Genomic DNA, 19,201 nt, shown 5'->3' with positions numbered 1-19,201 from the left:
TGTGGAGGGGGGAGTAGCAGGATGGTGTGTGGATTGGCTGTAGGGAGTAGGGTGGTGTGGGGAGGGGCAATAGGTGTGGGGAGGGGCAGTAGTGTGGTGTGGGGAGGGGCAGTAGAGTGGTGTGGGGAGGGGCAGTAGGGTGGTGTGGGAAGGGGGCAGTAGGGTGGTGTGGGGAGGGCATTAGGGTGGTGTGGGGAGGGGGCAGTAGGTGTGGGGAGGGGTAGTAGGATGGTGTGGGGTGGGGCAGTAGGGTGGTGTGGGGAGGGGAGGGGCAGTAGGGTGGTGTGGGGAGAGGGTAGCAGGGTGGTGTGGGGAGGGGCAGTATGTGTGGTGTGGGGAGGGGCAGTAGGGAGGGGCAGTATGGGGGTGTGGGGATGGGCAGTAGGGTGGGGCAGTAGGGTGGTGTGGGGAGGTGCAGTCGGGTGGTGTGGGTAGGGGGCAGTAGGGTGGTGTTGGGAAGGGGCATTAGGGTGGTGTGGGGAGGGGCAGTAGGGTGGTGTTGGGAAGGGGCATTAGGGTGGTGTGGGGAGGGGCAGTAGGGTGGTGTTGGGAAGGGGCATTAGGGTGGTGTGGGGAGGGGCAGTAGGGTGGTGTGGGGAGGGGCAGTAGGGTGGTGTGGGGAGGGGCAGTAGGGTGGTGAGGGGAGGGGGCAGTAGGGTGGTGTGGGAAGGGGCAGTAGGGTGGTGTGGGGTGGGGCAGTAGGGTGGTGTGGGGAGGGGCAGTAGGGAGGGGCAGTAGGGTGGTGTGGGGAGGGGCAATAGGGTGGTGTGGGGAGGGCAGTAGGGTGGTGTGGGGAGAGGGTAGTAGGGAGGGGCAGTAGGGTGGTGTGGGGAGGGGCAGTAGACTGGTGTGGGGAGGGGCAGTAGGGAGGGGCAGTAGGGGGGTGTGGGGAGGGGCAGTAGGGTGGGGCAGTAGGGTGGTGTGGGGAGGGGCAGTAGGGTGGTGTGGGTAGGGGGCAGTAGGGTGGTGTTGGGAAGGGGCATTAGGATGGTGTGGGGAGGGGCAGTAGGGTGGTGTTGGGAAGGGGCATTAGGGTGGTGTGGGGAGGGGCAGTAGGGTGGTGTGGGGAGGGGCAGTAGGGTGGTATGGGGTGGGGCAGTAGGGTGGTGTGGGGAGGGGCAGTAGGGTGGTGAGGGGAGGGGGCAGTAGGGTGGTGTGGGGAGGGGCAGTAGGGAGGGGCAGTAGGGTGGTGTGGGGAGGGGCAATAGGGTGGTGTGGGGAGGGCAGTAGGGTGGTGTGGGGAGAGGGTAGTAGGGAGGGGCAGTAGGGTGGTGGGGGAGGGGCAGTAGGCTGGTGTGGGGAGGGGCAGTAGGGAGGGGCAGTAGGGTGGTGTGGGGAGGGGCAATAGGGTGGTGTAGGGAGGGGCAGTAGGGTGGTGTGGGGAGGGGCAATAGGGTGGTGTGGGGAGGGGGCAGTAGTGTGGGGCAGTAGGGTGGTGAGGGGAGGGGTAGTAGGGTGGGGCAGTAGGGTGGTGTGGGGAGGGGGCAGTAGTTGTCTTGCGTTTTGAGAGTTTCTTAATTACCTCTCAGTGTTTTTCCGTGTCACAACTGTTAGGTAGACGTCCCAGTTATGAGTGAAGACAAGCGGAGTAACTAAACTCTACTTCAGATGGTGAAATATTCATGTGTCTTTGACCACTGCACAACAGTGATGCAAATCCCTTCTGAGCCCCTTGCAATGATTCATCTGTACAACCAATCAACAGTTACAGAGTCGTTCAAAGTCAACCATGCAGTCTAATGGTGTGTGTGCTTGACTGTGTATGTGTGTACTTATGTGTGTGTGTGTTACATCTTGTCCTCTCTCTACACTATCTGTTTTAGGTCTGTGTCCTACATGTCAAGTCAGTGCCAGCTGGAATGTCCCTGCCAACGATAATGTGTTCATGCCAACGCATACAGTCACTGTCAAAACATGTGCCAGTGACAGATGTCATCCTGGGCAGTAGACTGTATGATTGAATGTGAATGATTCAATGAAGGGTACACACACACACACACACACACACACACACACACACACACACACACACACACACACACACACACACACACACACACAGAGGACACTCAGAGGATGAGATGTAACACACACAGACAAACACACTCAGAGGATGAGATGTTGGCAAGATGCTCAGAATGACATGGACACCTAGCATGTGTTACCAGTAAGGCTAACAGACTCAACGCTGACGCTGAAAGGAAAGGAGAGCAGTCAGGCTAACAGACTCAACGCTGACGCTGAAAGGAAAGGAGAGCAGTCAGGCTAACAGACTCAACGCTGACGCTGAAAGGAAAGGAGAGCAGTCAGGCTAACAGACTCAACGCTGACGCTGAAAGGAAAGGAGAGCAGTCAGGCTAACAGACTCAACACTGATGCTGAAAGGAAAGGAGAGCAGTCAGGCTAACAGACTCAACGCTGACGCTGAAAGGAAAGGAGAGCAGTCAGGCTAACAGACTCAACGCTGACGCTGAAAGGAAAGGAGAGCAGTCAGGCTAACAGACTCAACGCTGGCGCTGAAAGGAAAGGAGAGCAGTCAGGCTAACAGACTCAACGCTGATGCTGAAAGGAAAGGAGAGCAGTCAGGCTAACAGACTCAACGCTGACGCTGAAAGGAAAGGAGAGCAGTCAGGCTAACAGACTCAACGCTGACGCTGAAAGGAAAGGAGAGCAGTCAGGCTAACAGACTCAACGCTGACGCTGAAAGGAAAGGAGAGCAGTCAGGCTAACAGACAACGCTGGCGCTGAAAGGAAAGCTACTCTGGACGGTTCTGACTTAGAATATGTTTTCAACTACAAATACCTAGGTGTCTGGTTAGACTGTAAACTCTCCTTCCAGACTCACATCAAACATCTCCAATCCAAAGTTAAATCTAGAATTGGCTTCCTATTTTGCAACAAAGCATCCTTCACTCATGCTGCCAAACATACCCTCGTAAAACTGACCATCCTACCGATCCTCGACTTCGGCGATGTCATTTACAAAATAGCCTCCAATACCCTACTCAACAAACTGGATGCAGTCTATCACAGTGCCATCCGTTTTGTCACCAAAGCCCCATATACTACCCACCACTGCGACCAGTACGCTCTCGTTGGCTGGCCCTCGCTTCATAATCGTCGCCAAACCCACTGGCTCCAGGTCATCTACAAGACCCTGCTAGGTAAAGTCCCCCCTTATCTCCGCTCACTGGTCACTATAGCAGCACCCACCTGTAGCACGCGCTCCAGCAGGTATATCTCTCTGGTCACCCCTAAAGCCAACTCCTCCTTTGGTCGTCTCTCCTTCCAGTTCTCTGCTGCCAATGACTGGAACGAACTACAAAAATCTCTGAAACTAGAAACACTTATCTCCCTCACTAGCTTTAAGCACCAGCTGTCAGAGCAGCTCACAGATCACTGCACCTGTACATAGCCCATCTATAATTTAGCCCAAACTACTACCTCTTCCCCTACTGTATTTATTTATTTATTTATTTATTTATTTTGCTCCGTTGCACCCCATTATTTCTATTTCTACTTTGCACTTTCTTCTACTACAAATCTACCATTCCAGTGTTTTACTTGCTATATTGTATTTACTTTGCCACCATGGCCTTTTTTTGCCTTTACCTCCCTTATCTCACCTCATTTGCTCACATTGTATATAGACTTATTTTTCTACTGTATGTTTGTTTTACTCCATATGTAACTCTGTGTTGTTGTATGTTGTCGAACTGCTTGCTTTATCTTGGCCAGGTTGCAATTGTAAATGAGAACTTGTTCTCAACTTGCCTACCTCAACTTGCCATAGAGATCTTGTCAAAAGTAGGGCACTAGGGCCACAGGGCTCTAGTCAAAAGTAGGGCACTATGTAAGGAATAGGGTGCAATTTGTGACATAACCACCTTAATTACTGCTCTCATTGAATCCATTATTGAACAACTGGTAGGAATAACGGATGAAAAGAGGTGGAGGGGTGGAGAGGTAGATGGGTGGAGGGGTGGAGGGATGGAGGGATGGAAGGATGGAGGGATGGAGGGGTGGAGGGATGGAAGGATGGAGGGATGGAGGGATGGAGGGATGGAAGGATGGAGGGATGGAAGGATGGAGGGATGGAGGGGTGGAGGGATGGAAGGATGGAGGGGTGGAGGGGTGGAGGGATGGAAGGATGGAGGGATGGAAGGATGGAGGGATGGAAGGATGGAGGGATGGAGGGATGGAGGGATGGAAGGATGGAGGGATGGAGGGGTGGAGGGATGGAAGGATGGAGGGATGGAGGGATGGAGGGATGGAAGGATGGAGGGATGGAGGGATGGAGGGGTGGAAAAGAAAAGAAAATGAACCTTCAGTTTGAGAAGAAAAGTAATATCTGGGAGAAGGTGATGTGGCACTGTGGTGTTTCTATTGAATAATTGACATCTTTTTGGGCACTGAAGCAAAATGCCCTTTCACTCTTGCATCCCTCCATCCCCCTCCTCACAACCCTGGCATAGGTCCCACAGTGGGTGCCTCAGCCAAAACCAACAACTCCCCCCTTCACAAACACACATAGACACACACACACCAGCCCGTGTGGTCTATCGTTGCTATGAAATATGAAAGAGACCCCTGAAGGCTGAGCAGTTAAACATTTAACACCGTTCACATCTCTTATATGTCATGTCTCCGGTGTGTGTGTGTGTGTGTGTGTGTGTGTGTGTGTGTGTGTGTGTGTGTGTGTGTGTGTGTGTGTGTGTGTGTGTGTGTGTGTGTGTGTGTGTGTGTGTGTGTGTGTGTGTGTGTGTGTGTGTATGAATTATTTCACGTCCATGTCAGTGTGTGTCAGTGTCCACATGAGCAGAAGAGCTCCAGAGAGGTATGTAAATAGCAAGGGAACGAGACACTGTCATGTCAGTTTAGAGCCCTGCTGGAGAACACATGTGGATTAGACGGTCTCTCTCGTTAAGATGAGCTGGGCTGTCAGGTTAGTGTACACTACAAGATTTTAGCCCAGATGTTGCTGTCCCAGACAAGTTTTGAAGAACGGAGACAAAATCCCGAAGTCGTTTCCTTCTCGGGGCGCACAGCCGAAGTTTGTTTGACGTGAGAGGATCAGAAACTCAGTGTCAGGGTTACCGATCTCCTTCTTTCAGCTTTCCCAGATGTCCCAATATTTTCAAAAATTCAATTTTATTGGCACAAAATCTGCAACACTCTTGTACGGTGAGATGTGCAATGACAGCGGTGATCAGCAATAGCCAATGAGGGTTAGTCAGAGAAGAAGTGAGCTGATTACGTTATTTTGCATCAGTGTAGACTCTCGAGCAGGAGTGATGAATACTTCTATGCATTTGTACTTCATTTTTTTAAATTAAACTTTTATTTAACTTGGCAAGTCAGTTAAGAACAAATTCTTATTTTGCAATGACGGTCAAACCCTCCCCTAACCCAGAGGACGCTGGGCTAATTGTGCGTAGCCCTATGGGACTCCCGATCACGGCCGGTTGTGATACAGCCCGGGATCAAACCAGGGTCTGTAGTGATGCCTCTAGCACTGAGATGCAGTGCTTTAGACCACTGCACCACTACTTGTCTTTAACCAAAGCCAAAGTGTCAAATTGTTACAGCTCTGAAGTTTCAAAAGCTCAATCTTATTCAATTCAAAATGTTACTTAGAAATGTCAAATCTGTACAGCAAGAGTGGATATGTGACTGAAAACGTTTATGATGAGATGAGCTGGGCTGTCAGGTTAGTCAGGTCTCTCGTTAAGATGAGCTGGGCTGTCAGGTTAGTCAGGTCTGTAGTTAAGATGAGCTGGGCTGTCAGGTTAGTCAGGTCTAGTTAAGATGAGCTGGGCTGTCAGGTTAGAGTCAGGTCTGTAGTGAAGATGAGCTGGGCTGTCAGGTTAGTCAGGTCTAGTTAAGATGAGCTGGGCTGTCAGGTTAGTCAGGTCTGTAGTTAAGATGAGCTGGGCTGTCAGGTTAGAGTCAGGTCTCCAGTTAAGATGAGCTGGGCTGTCAGGTTAGAGTCAGGTCTGTAGTTAAGATGAGCTGGGCTGTCAGGTTAGTCAGGTCTGTAGTTAAGATGAGCTGGGCTGTCAGGTTAGAGTCAGGTCTGTAGTTAAGATGAGCTGGGCTGTCAGGTTAGTCAGGTCTGTAGTTAAGATGAGCTGGGCTGTCAGGTTAGTCAGGTCTGTAGTTAAGATGAGCTGGGCTGTCAGGTTAGAGTCAGGTCTGTAGTTAAGATGAGCTGGGCTGTCAGGTTAGTCAGGTCTAGTTAAGATGAGCTGGGCTGTCAGGTTAGAGTCAGGTCTGTAGTTAAGATGAGCTGGGCTGTCAGGTTAGTCAGGTCTAGTTAAGATGAGCTGGGCTGTCAGGTTAGAGTCAGGTCTGTAGTTAAGATGAGCTGGGCTGTCAGGTTAGTCAGGTCTAGTTAAGATGAGCTGGGCTGTCAGGTTAGTCAGGTCTAGTTAAGATGAGCTGGGCTGTCAGGTTAGAGGCCTGTGGCTACATGTCTATAGATCAGTCTGGGATGGTCATGTGACATGTAGGTTGAGATAGGTAGGTTTATTCTTAAAGGCTGATAGTAGGATGGTGAAGGTATAGAATAGATTTATAGTTAAAGGCTGATAGTAGGACGGTGAAGGTATAGAATAGAATTATAGTTAAAGGCTGATAGTAGGACGGTGAAGGTATAGAATAGAATTATAGTTAAAGGCTGATAGTAGGACGGTGAAGGTATAGAATAGATTTATGTTTAATGGCTGATAGTAGGACGGTGAAGGTATAGAATATATTTATAGTTAAAGGCTGATAGTAGGACGGTGAAGGTATAGAATAGATTTATATTTAAAGGCTGATAGTAGGACGGTGAAGGTAAAGGGTTGTGATTGAAGACACTGACTGCAGGGCTAGGAATTTTGAATACTTGAAACAATCCCTTTCTTACTATTGTAACCCGCTAGCTGATATCCAAATCCGTCACAAATCATCTTCCATTCTCCACCAAATCAAATCAAATGTATTTATATAGCCCTTCTTTCATCAGCTGATATATCAAAGTGCTGTACAGAAACCCAGCCTAAAACCCCAAACAGCAAGCAATGCAGGTGTAGAAGCACGGTGGCTAGGAAAAACTCCCTAGAAAGGCCAAAACCTAGGAAGAAACCTAGAGAGGAACCAGGCTGAGGGGTGGCCAGTCCTCTTCTGGCTGTGCCAGGTGGAGATTATAACAGTACATGGCCAAGATGTTCAAATGTTCATAAATGACCAGCATGGTCAAATAATAGTAATCACAGTGAACAGGTCAGGGTTCCATAGCCGCAGGCAGAACCGTTGAAACTGGAGCAGCAACACGGCCAGGTGGACTGGGGACAACAAGGAGTCATCATGCCAGGTAGTCCTGAGGCATGGTCCTAGGGCTCAGGTCCTCCGAGAGAAAGAAAGAAAGAAAGAAAGAGAGAGAGAGAATTAGAGAGAGCATACTTAAATTCACACAGGACACCGGATAAGAGAGGAGAAATACTCCAGATATAAAATACTGACCCTAGCCCCCCGACACATAAACTACTGCAGCATAAATACTGGAGGCTGAGACAGGAGGGGTCAGGAGACACTGTGGCCCCATCCGATGACACCCCCGGACAGGGCCAAACAGGCAGGATAGAACCCCATCCACTTTGCCAAAGCACAGCCCCCACACCACTAGAGGGATATCTTCAACCACCATCTTGCCATCCTGAGACAAGGCCGAGTATAGCCCACAAAGATCTCCGCCACGGCGCCAACCCAGACAGGAGGACCACGTCAGTGACTCAACCCACTCAAGTGATGCACCCCTCCTAGGGACGGCATGGAAGAGTACCAGTAAGCCAGTGTCTCAGCCCCTGTAACAGGGTTAGAGGCAGAGAATCCCAGTGGAGAGAGGGGAGCCGGCCAGGCAGAGACAGCAAGGGCGGTTCATTGCTCCAGTGCCTTTCCGTTCACCTTCACACTCCTGGGCCAGACTACACTCAATCATATGACCTACTGAAGAGATGTGTCTTCAGTAAAGACTTAAAGGTTGAGATCGAGTCTGCGTCTCTCACATGGGTAGGCAGACCATTCCATAAAAATTGAGCTCTATAGGAGAAAGCCCTGCCTCCAGCTGTTTGCTTAGAAATTCTAGGGACAATTAGGAGGCCCGCGTCTTGTGACCGTAGTGTACGTGTAGGTATGTACGGCAGGACCAAATCGGAAAGATAGGTAGGAGCTTTGTAGGTTAGCAGTAAAACCTTGAAATCAGCCCTTGCCTTAACAGGAAGCCAGTGTAGGGAGGCTAGCACTGGAGTAATATGATCAAATGGTTCTAGTCAGGATTCTAGCAGCCGTATTTAGCACTAACTGAAGTTTATTTTGTGCTTTATCCGGGTAGCCGGAAAGTAGAGCATTGCAGTACTTTAACCTAGAAGTAACAAAAGCATGGATTAATTTTTCTGCATCATTTTTGGACAGAACATTTCTGATTTTTGCCATGTTATGTAGATGGAAAAAAGCTGTCCTTGAAACAGTCTTGATATGTTCTTCAAAAGAGAGATCAGGGTCCAGAGTAACGCCGAGGTCCTTCACAGTTTTATTTCATACTGATCATATCTGCAGAATCTTCATGTTTTCATGTTCAGCTGTTCAGTACATCATTTCCCTGATCTGACTGAACCACATTCATTCTCTCTGTGTCCTACTGACACACACACACACACACACACACACTCCGCCATGGTCCTGCTGTGTAAAACAGATTGGTATTCACATTTGTGCAGTAACAGCTTTCCATTTCAGCTGGGCAGATTCATTTAAATGGCTCTCTAAGGATGTGTGTGTGTGTGTGTGTGTGTGTGTGTGTGTGTGTGTGTGTGTGTGTGTGTGTGTGTGTGTGTGTGTGTGTGTGTGTGTGTGTGTGTGTGTGTGTGTGTGTGTGTGTGTGTGTGTGTGTCAGATGGTGCGACTTAGGCTGCTAGCTACAGATGTCTCCTGTCTGTCGTAGGCCTGTTTCTGCTGACACACCCAAAGTGTGTGTGTGTGTGTGTGTGTGTGTGTGTGTGTGTGTGTGTGTGTGTGTGTGTGTGTGTGTGTGTGTGTGTGTGTGTGTGTGTGTGTGTGTGTGTGTGTGTGTGTGTACAGTATGTGTGAATGTGTGCTTGCAGTTGTGTGTGTGCAACGATTTGTTGATGTGATCTGGTTGGCTCGAGGTGGGTGCTATATGATAATGCTGAAACAGCTATAACATGCTTACTAGCATATCTTTCCAGTGGTCATGCATTATAACGACACTCTAAGAGTGTACTGTAGACAGAGGTTCTGTCCCAAATGGACCCTAACTCCTATACAGGGCACTAATGGACCCTAACTCCTATACAGGGGACTAATGGACCCTAACTCCTATACAGGGCACTAATGGACCCTAACTCCTATACAGGGCACTAATGGGCCCTAACTCCTATACAGGGCACTAATGTGTCCCAAATTGCACCCTATAATAAAGCTATATATAGAGACATCCCATAATGCTCTATTGAGGCATCCCATAATGCTCTATTGAGGCATCCCATAATGCTATATAGAGACATCCAATAATACTCTATAGAGACATCCCATAATGCTATATAGAGACATCCCATAATGCTCTATAGAGACATCCCATAATGCTATATAGAGACATCCAATAATACTCTATAGAGACATCCCATAATGCTATATAGAGACATCCAATAATACTCTGTAGAGACATCCCATAATACTCTATAGAGACATCCCATAATACTCTATAGAAACATCCCATAATGCTCTATAGAGTCATCCCATAATGCTATATAGAGACATCCAATAATACTCTGTAGAGACATCCCATAATGCTATATAGAGACATCCAATAATACTCTATAGAGACATCCAATAATACTCTATAGAGACATCCAATAATAATCTATAGAGACATCCCATAATGCTATATAGAGACATCCCATAACGCTCTATAGAGTCATCCCATAATACTTTATAGAGACATCCCATAATGCTCTATAGAGACATCCCATAATGCTCTGTTGAGACATCCCATAATGCTCTATAGAGACATCCCATAATGCTATATAGAGACATCCCATAACGCTCTATAGAGTCATCCCATAATACTTTATAGAGACATCCCATAATGCTCTATAGAGACATCCCATAATGCTCTATAGAGTCATCCCATAATACTTTATAGAGACATCCCATAATGCTCTATAGAGACATCCCATAATTCTCTATGGAGACACCCCATAATGCTCTATATAGACATCCCTTTACTTTCTACTACAGACTGTCATCCAATCCAATCCATTATGTTGAAAATGGTAGGATATAGAAAAACAACAATCCAAAGCTATAGGATAGAGGATCCAGATCCAGATTCAGACCTCTTAGTCCAGACCTCTTAGTCCCTTGTTTTTACTCTGGCTCTAACACACCTGATTCAACTTCAAGTTGATTCCTTTAATCAGGTGTGTTAGTGTACAGAGTAAAAACAAGGGGACTCCTTTAGGTCCCCAGGACTTGGATTGAGAAACACTGAGCTAGCCGTAGCCGTACATTTCCACTGTGTTTTCTCACTAGAAACATATCATGTTGTTGAGCAGCAAACACACGGACAGGCTACAACATTGCAATGAGTCTGTGGATCAAGCCAATGTTCTGTCTCTCTTTGTTTGCAGCCATAATTGGTTCCCTATCCTACAGAACACCACGGGCCCCTGTCTAAAGTAGTGCACGACAAAGGGAGTAGGGTGCCATTTGGGAAGCAGCATCTGGCTTTCTTGTAATACAACAGAACACTTCCCCTGCAGTCGACTGGAGGGTTATGGTAGAGTTTAAGGTATTGCTCTGTGTTGACATTGTCTTATTAGCAAAATAATGGTATGTTTGCCTAGCCCAGAGCTGCTAACTCTCTCTCTCTCTCTCTCTCTCTCTCTCTCTCTTCTCTCTCATCACTCTCTCTCTCTCTCTCTCTCTCTCTCTCTCTCTCTCTCTCTCTCTCTCTCTTTCTCTCTCATCACTCTGTCTCTGGGTCTCTCTCTCTCTGTCTGCCTTTGTCTCTCTCTCTTTGAACAAAGCGTTCTCATGTCTTTTGCGGCGATGGACAGAGAAAAGCAAGCAATGAAAGAGTACATTAGAGGTGTAGACAGAGAGATGGAACGTAATAATGGATAGAGAACAGTGGTTAACATGACTCCTGTCGAGGGAAAACTGGGTAATGAGGCCTTGTGAGACAGGTAGATATGCTGCACGTACTACAGGAATGCAAGGGAACATGGAGACCATTGATTTCTGTACAAAGGAATACAATAAATACAATGTTATTGAAATTAAGGAGGAGAAGAGTTACACACACACACACACGCACGCACACACACACACACACACACACACACACACACACACACACACACACAGACACACAGACACACAGACACACACACACACAGACACACAGTCAGTGGAGTGAAGAGATAATCATAGGTTTGGTTACAACGTTGCCCTTCTACTTGGCATTAATAATGTATGTTTACACTGGACACACCATCAAATAATACAACACTCACATGCACACACACACATATATACACACAAACAAACACACAAACATAAACACACACACTTATATACACACAAACATAAACACACACACACATATACACACAAACATAAACACACACACACATATACACACAAACATAAACACACACACACACATATACACACAAACATAAACACACACACATATACACACAAACATAAACACACACACACACATATACACACAAACGTAAACACACACACACACATATACACACAAACATAAACACACACACACAAATACACACTCACGCACACACACACATACAGAACCCCAGCTGGGACAGGAATAGGAACACCAAAATGCCAGCGTTAAATAATTCACATAGTCATGGTTCTGACGGACATACTATGTTAACCATTGTGTACTGCAAGAGAAAGCGTGTGTGTGTGTGTGTGGGGGGGGAATGTCAACAAAAAACTAAACAATGCTTTCCCCAAACATCAATATGTCCAGATGGGCCAAGTCACGCAAACACACACATAAAGACACAGTCACGCTCGCTCTGTCACACACACACACACACACACACACACACACACACACACACAACACCCGCTTTCTCTTGCCACTACAATTAGTGCTCCCAGACAATCTGGCATGACAACAAAACAAAAAACAAAACAAAACAAAAAACGAATGAGATTGTGAGCCACCGAGCCACCCACTGCTCTGTATTCATGCTCTTCTCTTGTCTCATTTAACTGCTTCTCTGGAGTGTGGAGGGATGGAGGGGTGGAGGGATGGAGGGGTGGAGGGTTGGAGGGGTGGATGGGTGGAGGTATTGAGGGATGGAGGGGTGGAGAGATGGAGGGGTGGATGGGTGGAGAGATGGAGGGGTGGAGAGGTGGATGGGTGGAGGGGTGGAGGGGTGGAGAGATGGATGGTTGGAGGGGTGGAGGGGTGGAGAGGTGGAGGGGTGGAGGGCTGGAAGGGTGGAGGGATGGAGGGATGGCGAGGTGGAGGGATGGGGTGAAGGGCTGGAGAGGTGGAGGGATGGGGGATGGAGGGGTGGAGGGTGGAGAGGTGGAGGGGTGGAGGTTGGAGAGGTGGAGAGGTGGAGGGATGGAGGGGTGGGGCGGAGGGCTGGAGGGGTGGAGGGGGTGGAGGGCTGGAGGGATGGAGGGATGGAGGGATGGGGTGGAGGGGTGGAGGGATGGGGTGTGGAGGGGTGGAGGGGTGGATGGGTGGAGAGGTGAAGGGGTGGAGGGGTGGAGGGGGTGGAGGGCTGGAGGGGTGGAGGGGGTGGAGGGCTGGAGGGATGGAGGGATGGAGGGATGGGGGTGGAGGGGTGGAGGGATGGGGTGTGGAGGGGTGGAGGGTGGAGGGATGAAGGGATGGAGGGATGGTACCCTATTCTCTATAAAGAGCACTTTTTTACCCATAGGGACATGTGGCTAGGCAGGTCACCCGTGATATAATTCTATACTCGACATCCATCCATGTCTGAGGACATCGGGAGATGACGTGTAAACCGGCCACTAGGGGAAACAGTGAGCGCTGTTACCTTTAATTAGGTTTGGGTTGTGCTAAGGCATAATGGACGGGGAAGGTGGATGGTGGATGGTGGATGGTGGATGGTGACGGGGATGATGGATCGGGGATGGTGGATGGGGACGGGGATGGTGGATGGTGGATGGGGATGGTGGATGGGGACGGGGATGGTGGATGGTGACGGGGATGGTGGATGGTGGATGGTGATGGGGATGGTGGATCGGGGATGGTGGATGGTGGATGGGGACGGGGATGGTGGATGGTGAATGGGGATGGTGGATGGGGACGGGGATGGTGGATGGTGGATGGTGGATGGTGGATCGGGGATGGTGGATGGTGACGGGGATGATGGATCGGGGATGAAGACGGGGATGGTGGATGGGGACGGGGATGGTGGATGGTGACGGGGATGGTGGATGGTGGATGGTGATGGGGATGGTGGATCGGGGATGGTGGATGGTGGATGGGGACGGGGATGGTGGATGGTGAATGGGGTTGGTGGATGGGGACGGGGATGGTGGATGGTGGATGGTGGATGGTGGATCGGGGATGGTGGATGGTGACGGGGATGATGGATCGGGGATGAAGACGGGGATGGTGGATGGGGACGGGGATGGTGGATGGTGCATGGTGGATGGTGGATGGGGACGGGGATGGTGGATCGGGGATGGGGACGGGGATGGTGGATGGGTACGGGGATGGTGGATGGTGGATGGTGGATGGGGACGGGGATAGTGGAAGGTGGATGGTGACGGGGATGGTGGATCGGGGATGGGGACGGGGATGGTGGATGGGTACGGGGATGGTGGATGGGTACGGGGATGGTGGATGGGGACGGAGATGATGGATGATGGATGGGGACGGCGATGGTGGATGGGGACGGGGATGGTGGATGGTGGATGGGGACGGGGATGTGGGATGGTGGATGGGGATGGTGGATGGGGACGGGGATGGTGGATGGTGGATGTGGACGAGGATGGTGGATGGTGGATGGGGACGGGGATGGTTGATGGGGACGGGGATGGTGGATGGGGACGGGGATGGTGGATGGGGACGGGGATGGTGGATGGGGACGGGGATGGTGGATGGTGGATGGGGATGGGGACGGTGGATGGTGGATGGGGACGGGGATGGTGGATGGTGGATGGGGACGGGGATGGTGGATGGTGGATGAGGACGGAGATGGTGGATGGTGGATGAGGACGGGGATGGTGGATGGTGGATGGTGGATGGGAATGGGGATGTGGGATGGTGGATGGGGACGTGGATGGTGGATGGGGACGGGGATGGTGGATGGTGGATGGGGATGGTGGATGGGGACGGGGATGGTGGATGGTGACGGGGATGGTGGATGGTGGATGGTGATGGGGATGGTGGATCGGGGATGGTGGATGGTGGATGGGGACGGGGATGGTGGATGGTGAATGGGGATGGTGGATGGGGACGGGGATGGTGGATGGTGGATGGTGGATGGTGGATCGGGGATGGTGGATGGTGACGGGGATGATGGATCGGGGATGAAGACGGGGATGGTGGATGGGGACGGGGATGGTGGATGGTGCATGGTGGATGGTGGATGGGGACGGGGATGGTGGATCGGGGATGGGGACGGGGATGGTGGATGGGTACGGGGATGGTGGATGGGTACGGGGATGGTGGATGGTGGATGGGGACGGGGATGTGGGATGGTGGATGGGGATGGTGGATGGGGACGGGGATGGTGGATGGTGGATGTGGACGAGGATGGTGGATGGTGGATGGGGACGGGGATGGTGGATGGGGACGGGGATGGTGGATGGGGACGGGGATGGTGGATGGGGACGGGGATGGTGGATGGTGGATGGGGATGGGGACGGTGGATGGTGGATGGGGACGGGGATGGTGGATGGTGGATGGGGACGGGGATGGTGGATGGTGGATGAGGACGGGATGGTGGATGGTGGATGAGGACGGGGATGGTGGATGGTGGATGGGGACGGGGATGGTGGATGGGGACGGGGATGGTGGATGGGGACGGGGATGGTGGATGGGGACGGGGATGGTGGATGGTGGATGGGGATGGGGACGGTGGATGGTGGATGGGGACGGGGATGGTGGATGGTGGATGGGGACGGGGATGGTGGATGGTGGATGAGGACGGGGATGGTGGATGGTGGATGAGGACGGGGATGGTGGATGGTGGATGGGAATGGGGATGTGGGATGGTGGATGGTGGATGGGGACGGGGATGTGGGATGGTGGATGGTGGATGGTGGATGGGGACGGGGATGGTGGAAGGTGGATGGTGACGGGGATGGTGGATCGGGGATGGGGACGGGGATGGTGGATGGGCACGGGGATGGTGGATGGGTACGGGGATGGTGGATGGGGACGGAGATGATGGATGATGGATGGGGACGGCGATGGTGGATGGGGACGGGGATGGTGGATGGTGGATGGGGACGGGGATGTGGGATGGTGGATGGGGATGGTGGATGGGGACGGGGATGGTGGATGGTGGATGGGGACGAGGATGGTGGATGGTGGATGGGGACGAGGATGGTGGATGGTGGATGGGGACGGGGATGGTTGATGGGGACGGGGATGGTGGATGGGGACGGGGATGGTGGATGGGGACGGGGATGGTGGATGGGGATGGGATGGTGGATGGGGACGGGGATGGTGGATGGTGGATGGGGATGGGGACGGTGGATGGTGGATGGGGACGGGGATGGTGGATGGGGACGGGGATGGTGGATGGTGGATGAGGACGGGGATGGTGGATAGTGGATGAGGACGGGGATGGTGGATGGTGGATGGTGGATGGGAACGGGGATGTGGGATGGTGGATGGTGGATGGGGACGGGGATGTAGGATGGTGGATGGTGGATGGTGGATGGGGACGGGGATGGTGGAAGGTGGATGGTGACGGGGATGGTGGATGAGGACGGGGATGGTGGATGGGAACGGGGATGTGGGATGAAGGATGGTTGATGGGGACGGGGATGGTGGATGAGGACGGGGATGTGGGATGAAGGATGGTGGATGGTGGATGGGGACGGGGATGGGTGATGGTGGATGGTGGATGGTGGATGGGGACGGGGATGGTGGATGGGGACGGGGATGGTGGATGGTGGATGGGGACGGGGATGGTGGATGGGGACGGGGATGGTGGATGGTGGATGAGAACGGGGATGGTGGATGGTGGATGAGAACGGGGATGGTGGATGGTGGATGAGAACGGGGATGGTGGATGGTGGATGGGCGTAAGCAGCTGTCTGGTTCAAAAGGCTGCATGTTCAAATCAAGCTATAGAACGTTTCTGATGTTTTTGTTTTTTAATAAGCCTATCCCAGAACATTAACCTTTACCTTAAACATTTGTAGTTAATGCCTACCCTTAAGAATGCTGAGGTAATTCCTACCCGTAAGAATGTTGAGGTAATGCCTACCCTTAAGAATGCTGAGGTAATGCCTACCCTTAAGAATGCTGAGGTAATGCCTGCCCTTAAGAATGCTGAGGTAATGCCTACCCTTAAGAATGCTGAGGTAATGCCTAAACTTGAACTTAAACATTTAGGAATGTGAGGCTTGAAACAACTTTGACATTTGAAGTTTGAGGAGTATGGATGAAGATCTAACTGTGCCGTGAGACGGTGAGAGCTGGTAGAGTGTGGCTGTCCCAGCCAGAGCACACCAGAAGGGCCCAGTGGTGGTAGTGTGCCAAGCCCAGGAGCTGAAGCCCTACCCTGGGTCACTCTGCTTCCTGCTCCCTCTATTGATCTCACACCCATTAGTTTTGGCTCCATCTGGCACGTGGTGTTACGCACACACGCGCACACACACACACGTGCACGCACGCACACACACACACAGAGAAATTGCTCTCCTGATAGCTCAGCTCCTCTCTCTGCCAAAAACAGGCTAATATGAGAAAGACTAATTCACTGTGTGTGTGTGTGTGTGTGTGATCAGTGGTGGGTGGAGGGTTTTGTCTGTTTGCAATGAGACGCTGCTGTCATTGACATCTGCTCCCCTCTCCTGGCTGCTATGAAGGCCTACTCTCTCTCTCTCTCTCTCTCTCTCTCTCTCTCTCTCTCTCTCTCTTCCTAACTCTCTCATTCTTTCTTTCTTTCTCTTTCTTTCTTCCTTTCTCCCTCTCTCTCTGTTAATTTCGCAGTGTCTCTCTCTCTTTCTCTCTCTCTCTGCTCCAAGATTTAACACCAGTCTTCAATTTGTAACTGACTCAGAGAGAGAGAGAGAGAGAGAGAGAGAGAGAGAGAGAGAGAAACATAGATGGAGAGAGAGAGGAGAGAGAGAGTGGAGAGGGAGTAGAGAGAGAGACACGGAGGGTAGAGAGAGATTAAGTGAAACTCGACTAAGTAGAAGGTATGGCTAGAGTGAGGAGAGGAGGAGTGAGAGAGGAGATGAGAGAAGGAGTGATGAGGAGAGGAGGACTGAGAGAGGAGAGGAGAGGAAAGGAGGAGTGATGAGGAGAGGAGGACTGAGAGAGGAGAGGAAAGGAGGAGTGATGAGGAGAGGAGGACTGAGAGAGGAGAGGAAAGGAGGAGTGATGAGGAGAGGAGAGGAGGACTGAGAGAGGAGAGGAGAGGAGAGGAGGAGTGGTGAGGAGAGGAGTGATGAGGAGAGTAGAGGAAAGGAGGAGTGATGAGGAGAGGAGGACTGAGAGAGGAGAGGAAAGGAGGAGTGATGAGGAGAGGAGGACTGAGAGAGGAGAGGAAAGGAGGAGTGATGAGGAGAGGAGAGGAGGACTGAGAGAGGAGAGGAGAGGAGAGGAGGAGTGGTGAGGAGAGGAGTGATGAGGAGAGTAGAGGAAAGGAGAGGAGGAGTGGTGAGTAGAGGAGATGAGGAGTGGTGAGGAGAGGAGAGGAGGAGTGGTGAGGAGAGGAGAGGAGGAGTGGTGAGGAGAGGAGAGGAGTGATGAGGAGAGGAGATGAGGAGTGGTGAGGAAAGGAGAGGAGGAATGGTGAGGAGAGGAGGAGTGATGAGGAGAGTAGAGGAAAGGAGAGGAGGAGTGGTGAGGAGAGGAGTGATGAGGAGAGGAGATGAGGAGTGGTGAGGAGAGGAGGAGTGGTGAGGAGAGGAGGAGTGATGAGGAGAGTAGAGGAAAGGAGAGGAGGAGTGGTGAGGAGAGGAGTGATGAGGAGAGGAGATGAGGAGTGGTGAGGAGAGGAGAGGAGGAGTGGTGAGGAGAGGAGGAGTGATGAGGAGAGTAGAGGAAAGGAGAGGAGGAGTGGTGAGGAGAGGAGTGATGAGGAGAGGAGTGTGTGTGTGTGTGTGTGTGTGTGTGTGTGTGTGTGTGTGTGTGTGTGTGTGTGTGTGTGTGTGTGTGTGTGTGTGTGTGTGTGTGTGTGTGTGTGTGTGTGGTGTTAAAATTGGACACTGGTCAGTACTGTACATTCACTAACTTAATTACTATAACACTGTACATCCCAATGGACTGACTTTAAATGTCATGTTGTTGTCTGTCTAGAAAAGCTAGTACAGGGGATGAGGTGGGACGGGGTGGTGGGATAGAGGGAGGGATGGAGGGATGGAAGGTGGGACGGGGTGGTGGGATAGAGGGAGGGAGGGAGGGATTGAAGATGGGACTGGGTGGTGGGATAGAGGGAGGGATGAAGGGATGGATGGTAAGACAGGGTGAAGGGATAGAGGGAGGGATGGAGGGATAGAGGGAGGGATGGAAGGTGGGACGGGGTGTAGGGCTAGAGGGAGGGATGGAGGGATGGAAGGTGGGACAGGGTGGAGGGATAGAGGGAGGGATGGAGGGATGGAAGGTGGGACGGGGTGGAGGGATAGAGGGAGGGATGGGGGGATGGAAGGTGGGACGGGGTGGAGGGATAGAGGGAGGGATGGGGGATGGAAGGTGGGACGGGGTGGAGGGATAGAGGGAGGGATGGGGGGATGGAAGGTGGGACGGGGTGGAGGGATAGAGGGAGGGATGGGAGGGATGGAAGGTGGGACGGGGTGGAGGGATAGAGGGAGGGATGGAGGGATAGAGGGAGGGATGGAAGGTGGGACGGGGTGGAGGGATAGAGGGAGGGATGGAGGGATAGAGGGAGGGATGGAAGGTGGGATGGGGTGGAGAGATAGA

At 51.5% G+C, this 19,201-nt stretch overlaps 1 protein-coding gene across 1 annotated transcript in view; it reads right to left on the bottom strand.

Annotated features, from left to right (window-relative positions):
- Positions 1–512: 512 nt before the first annotated feature.
- LOC123742543 (extensin-like) overlaps positions 513–19,201 on the bottom strand; it is a 179,908-nt gene continuing 161,219 nt past the window's right edge. Inside the window, exon 2 of the mRNA XM_045717600.1 lies at positions 513–1,495. Within this exon, the coding sequence (XP_045573556.1) occupies positions 513–1,495 (983 nt within the window). The remainder of the gene's footprint in view (positions 1,496–19,201) is intronic.

This window comes from Salmo salar, chromosome ssa04 (genome assembly GCF_905237065.1).
Source record: "Salmo salar chromosome ssa04, Ssal_v3.1, whole genome shotgun sequence".
Classification (NCBI taxonomy): domain Eukaryota; kingdom Metazoa; phylum Chordata; class Actinopteri; order Salmoniformes; family Salmonidae; genus Salmo; species Salmo salar.
The sequence above is the reverse complement of the archived record's forward strand: the minus strand, read 5'-3'. Positions and strand labels throughout refer to the sequence as shown.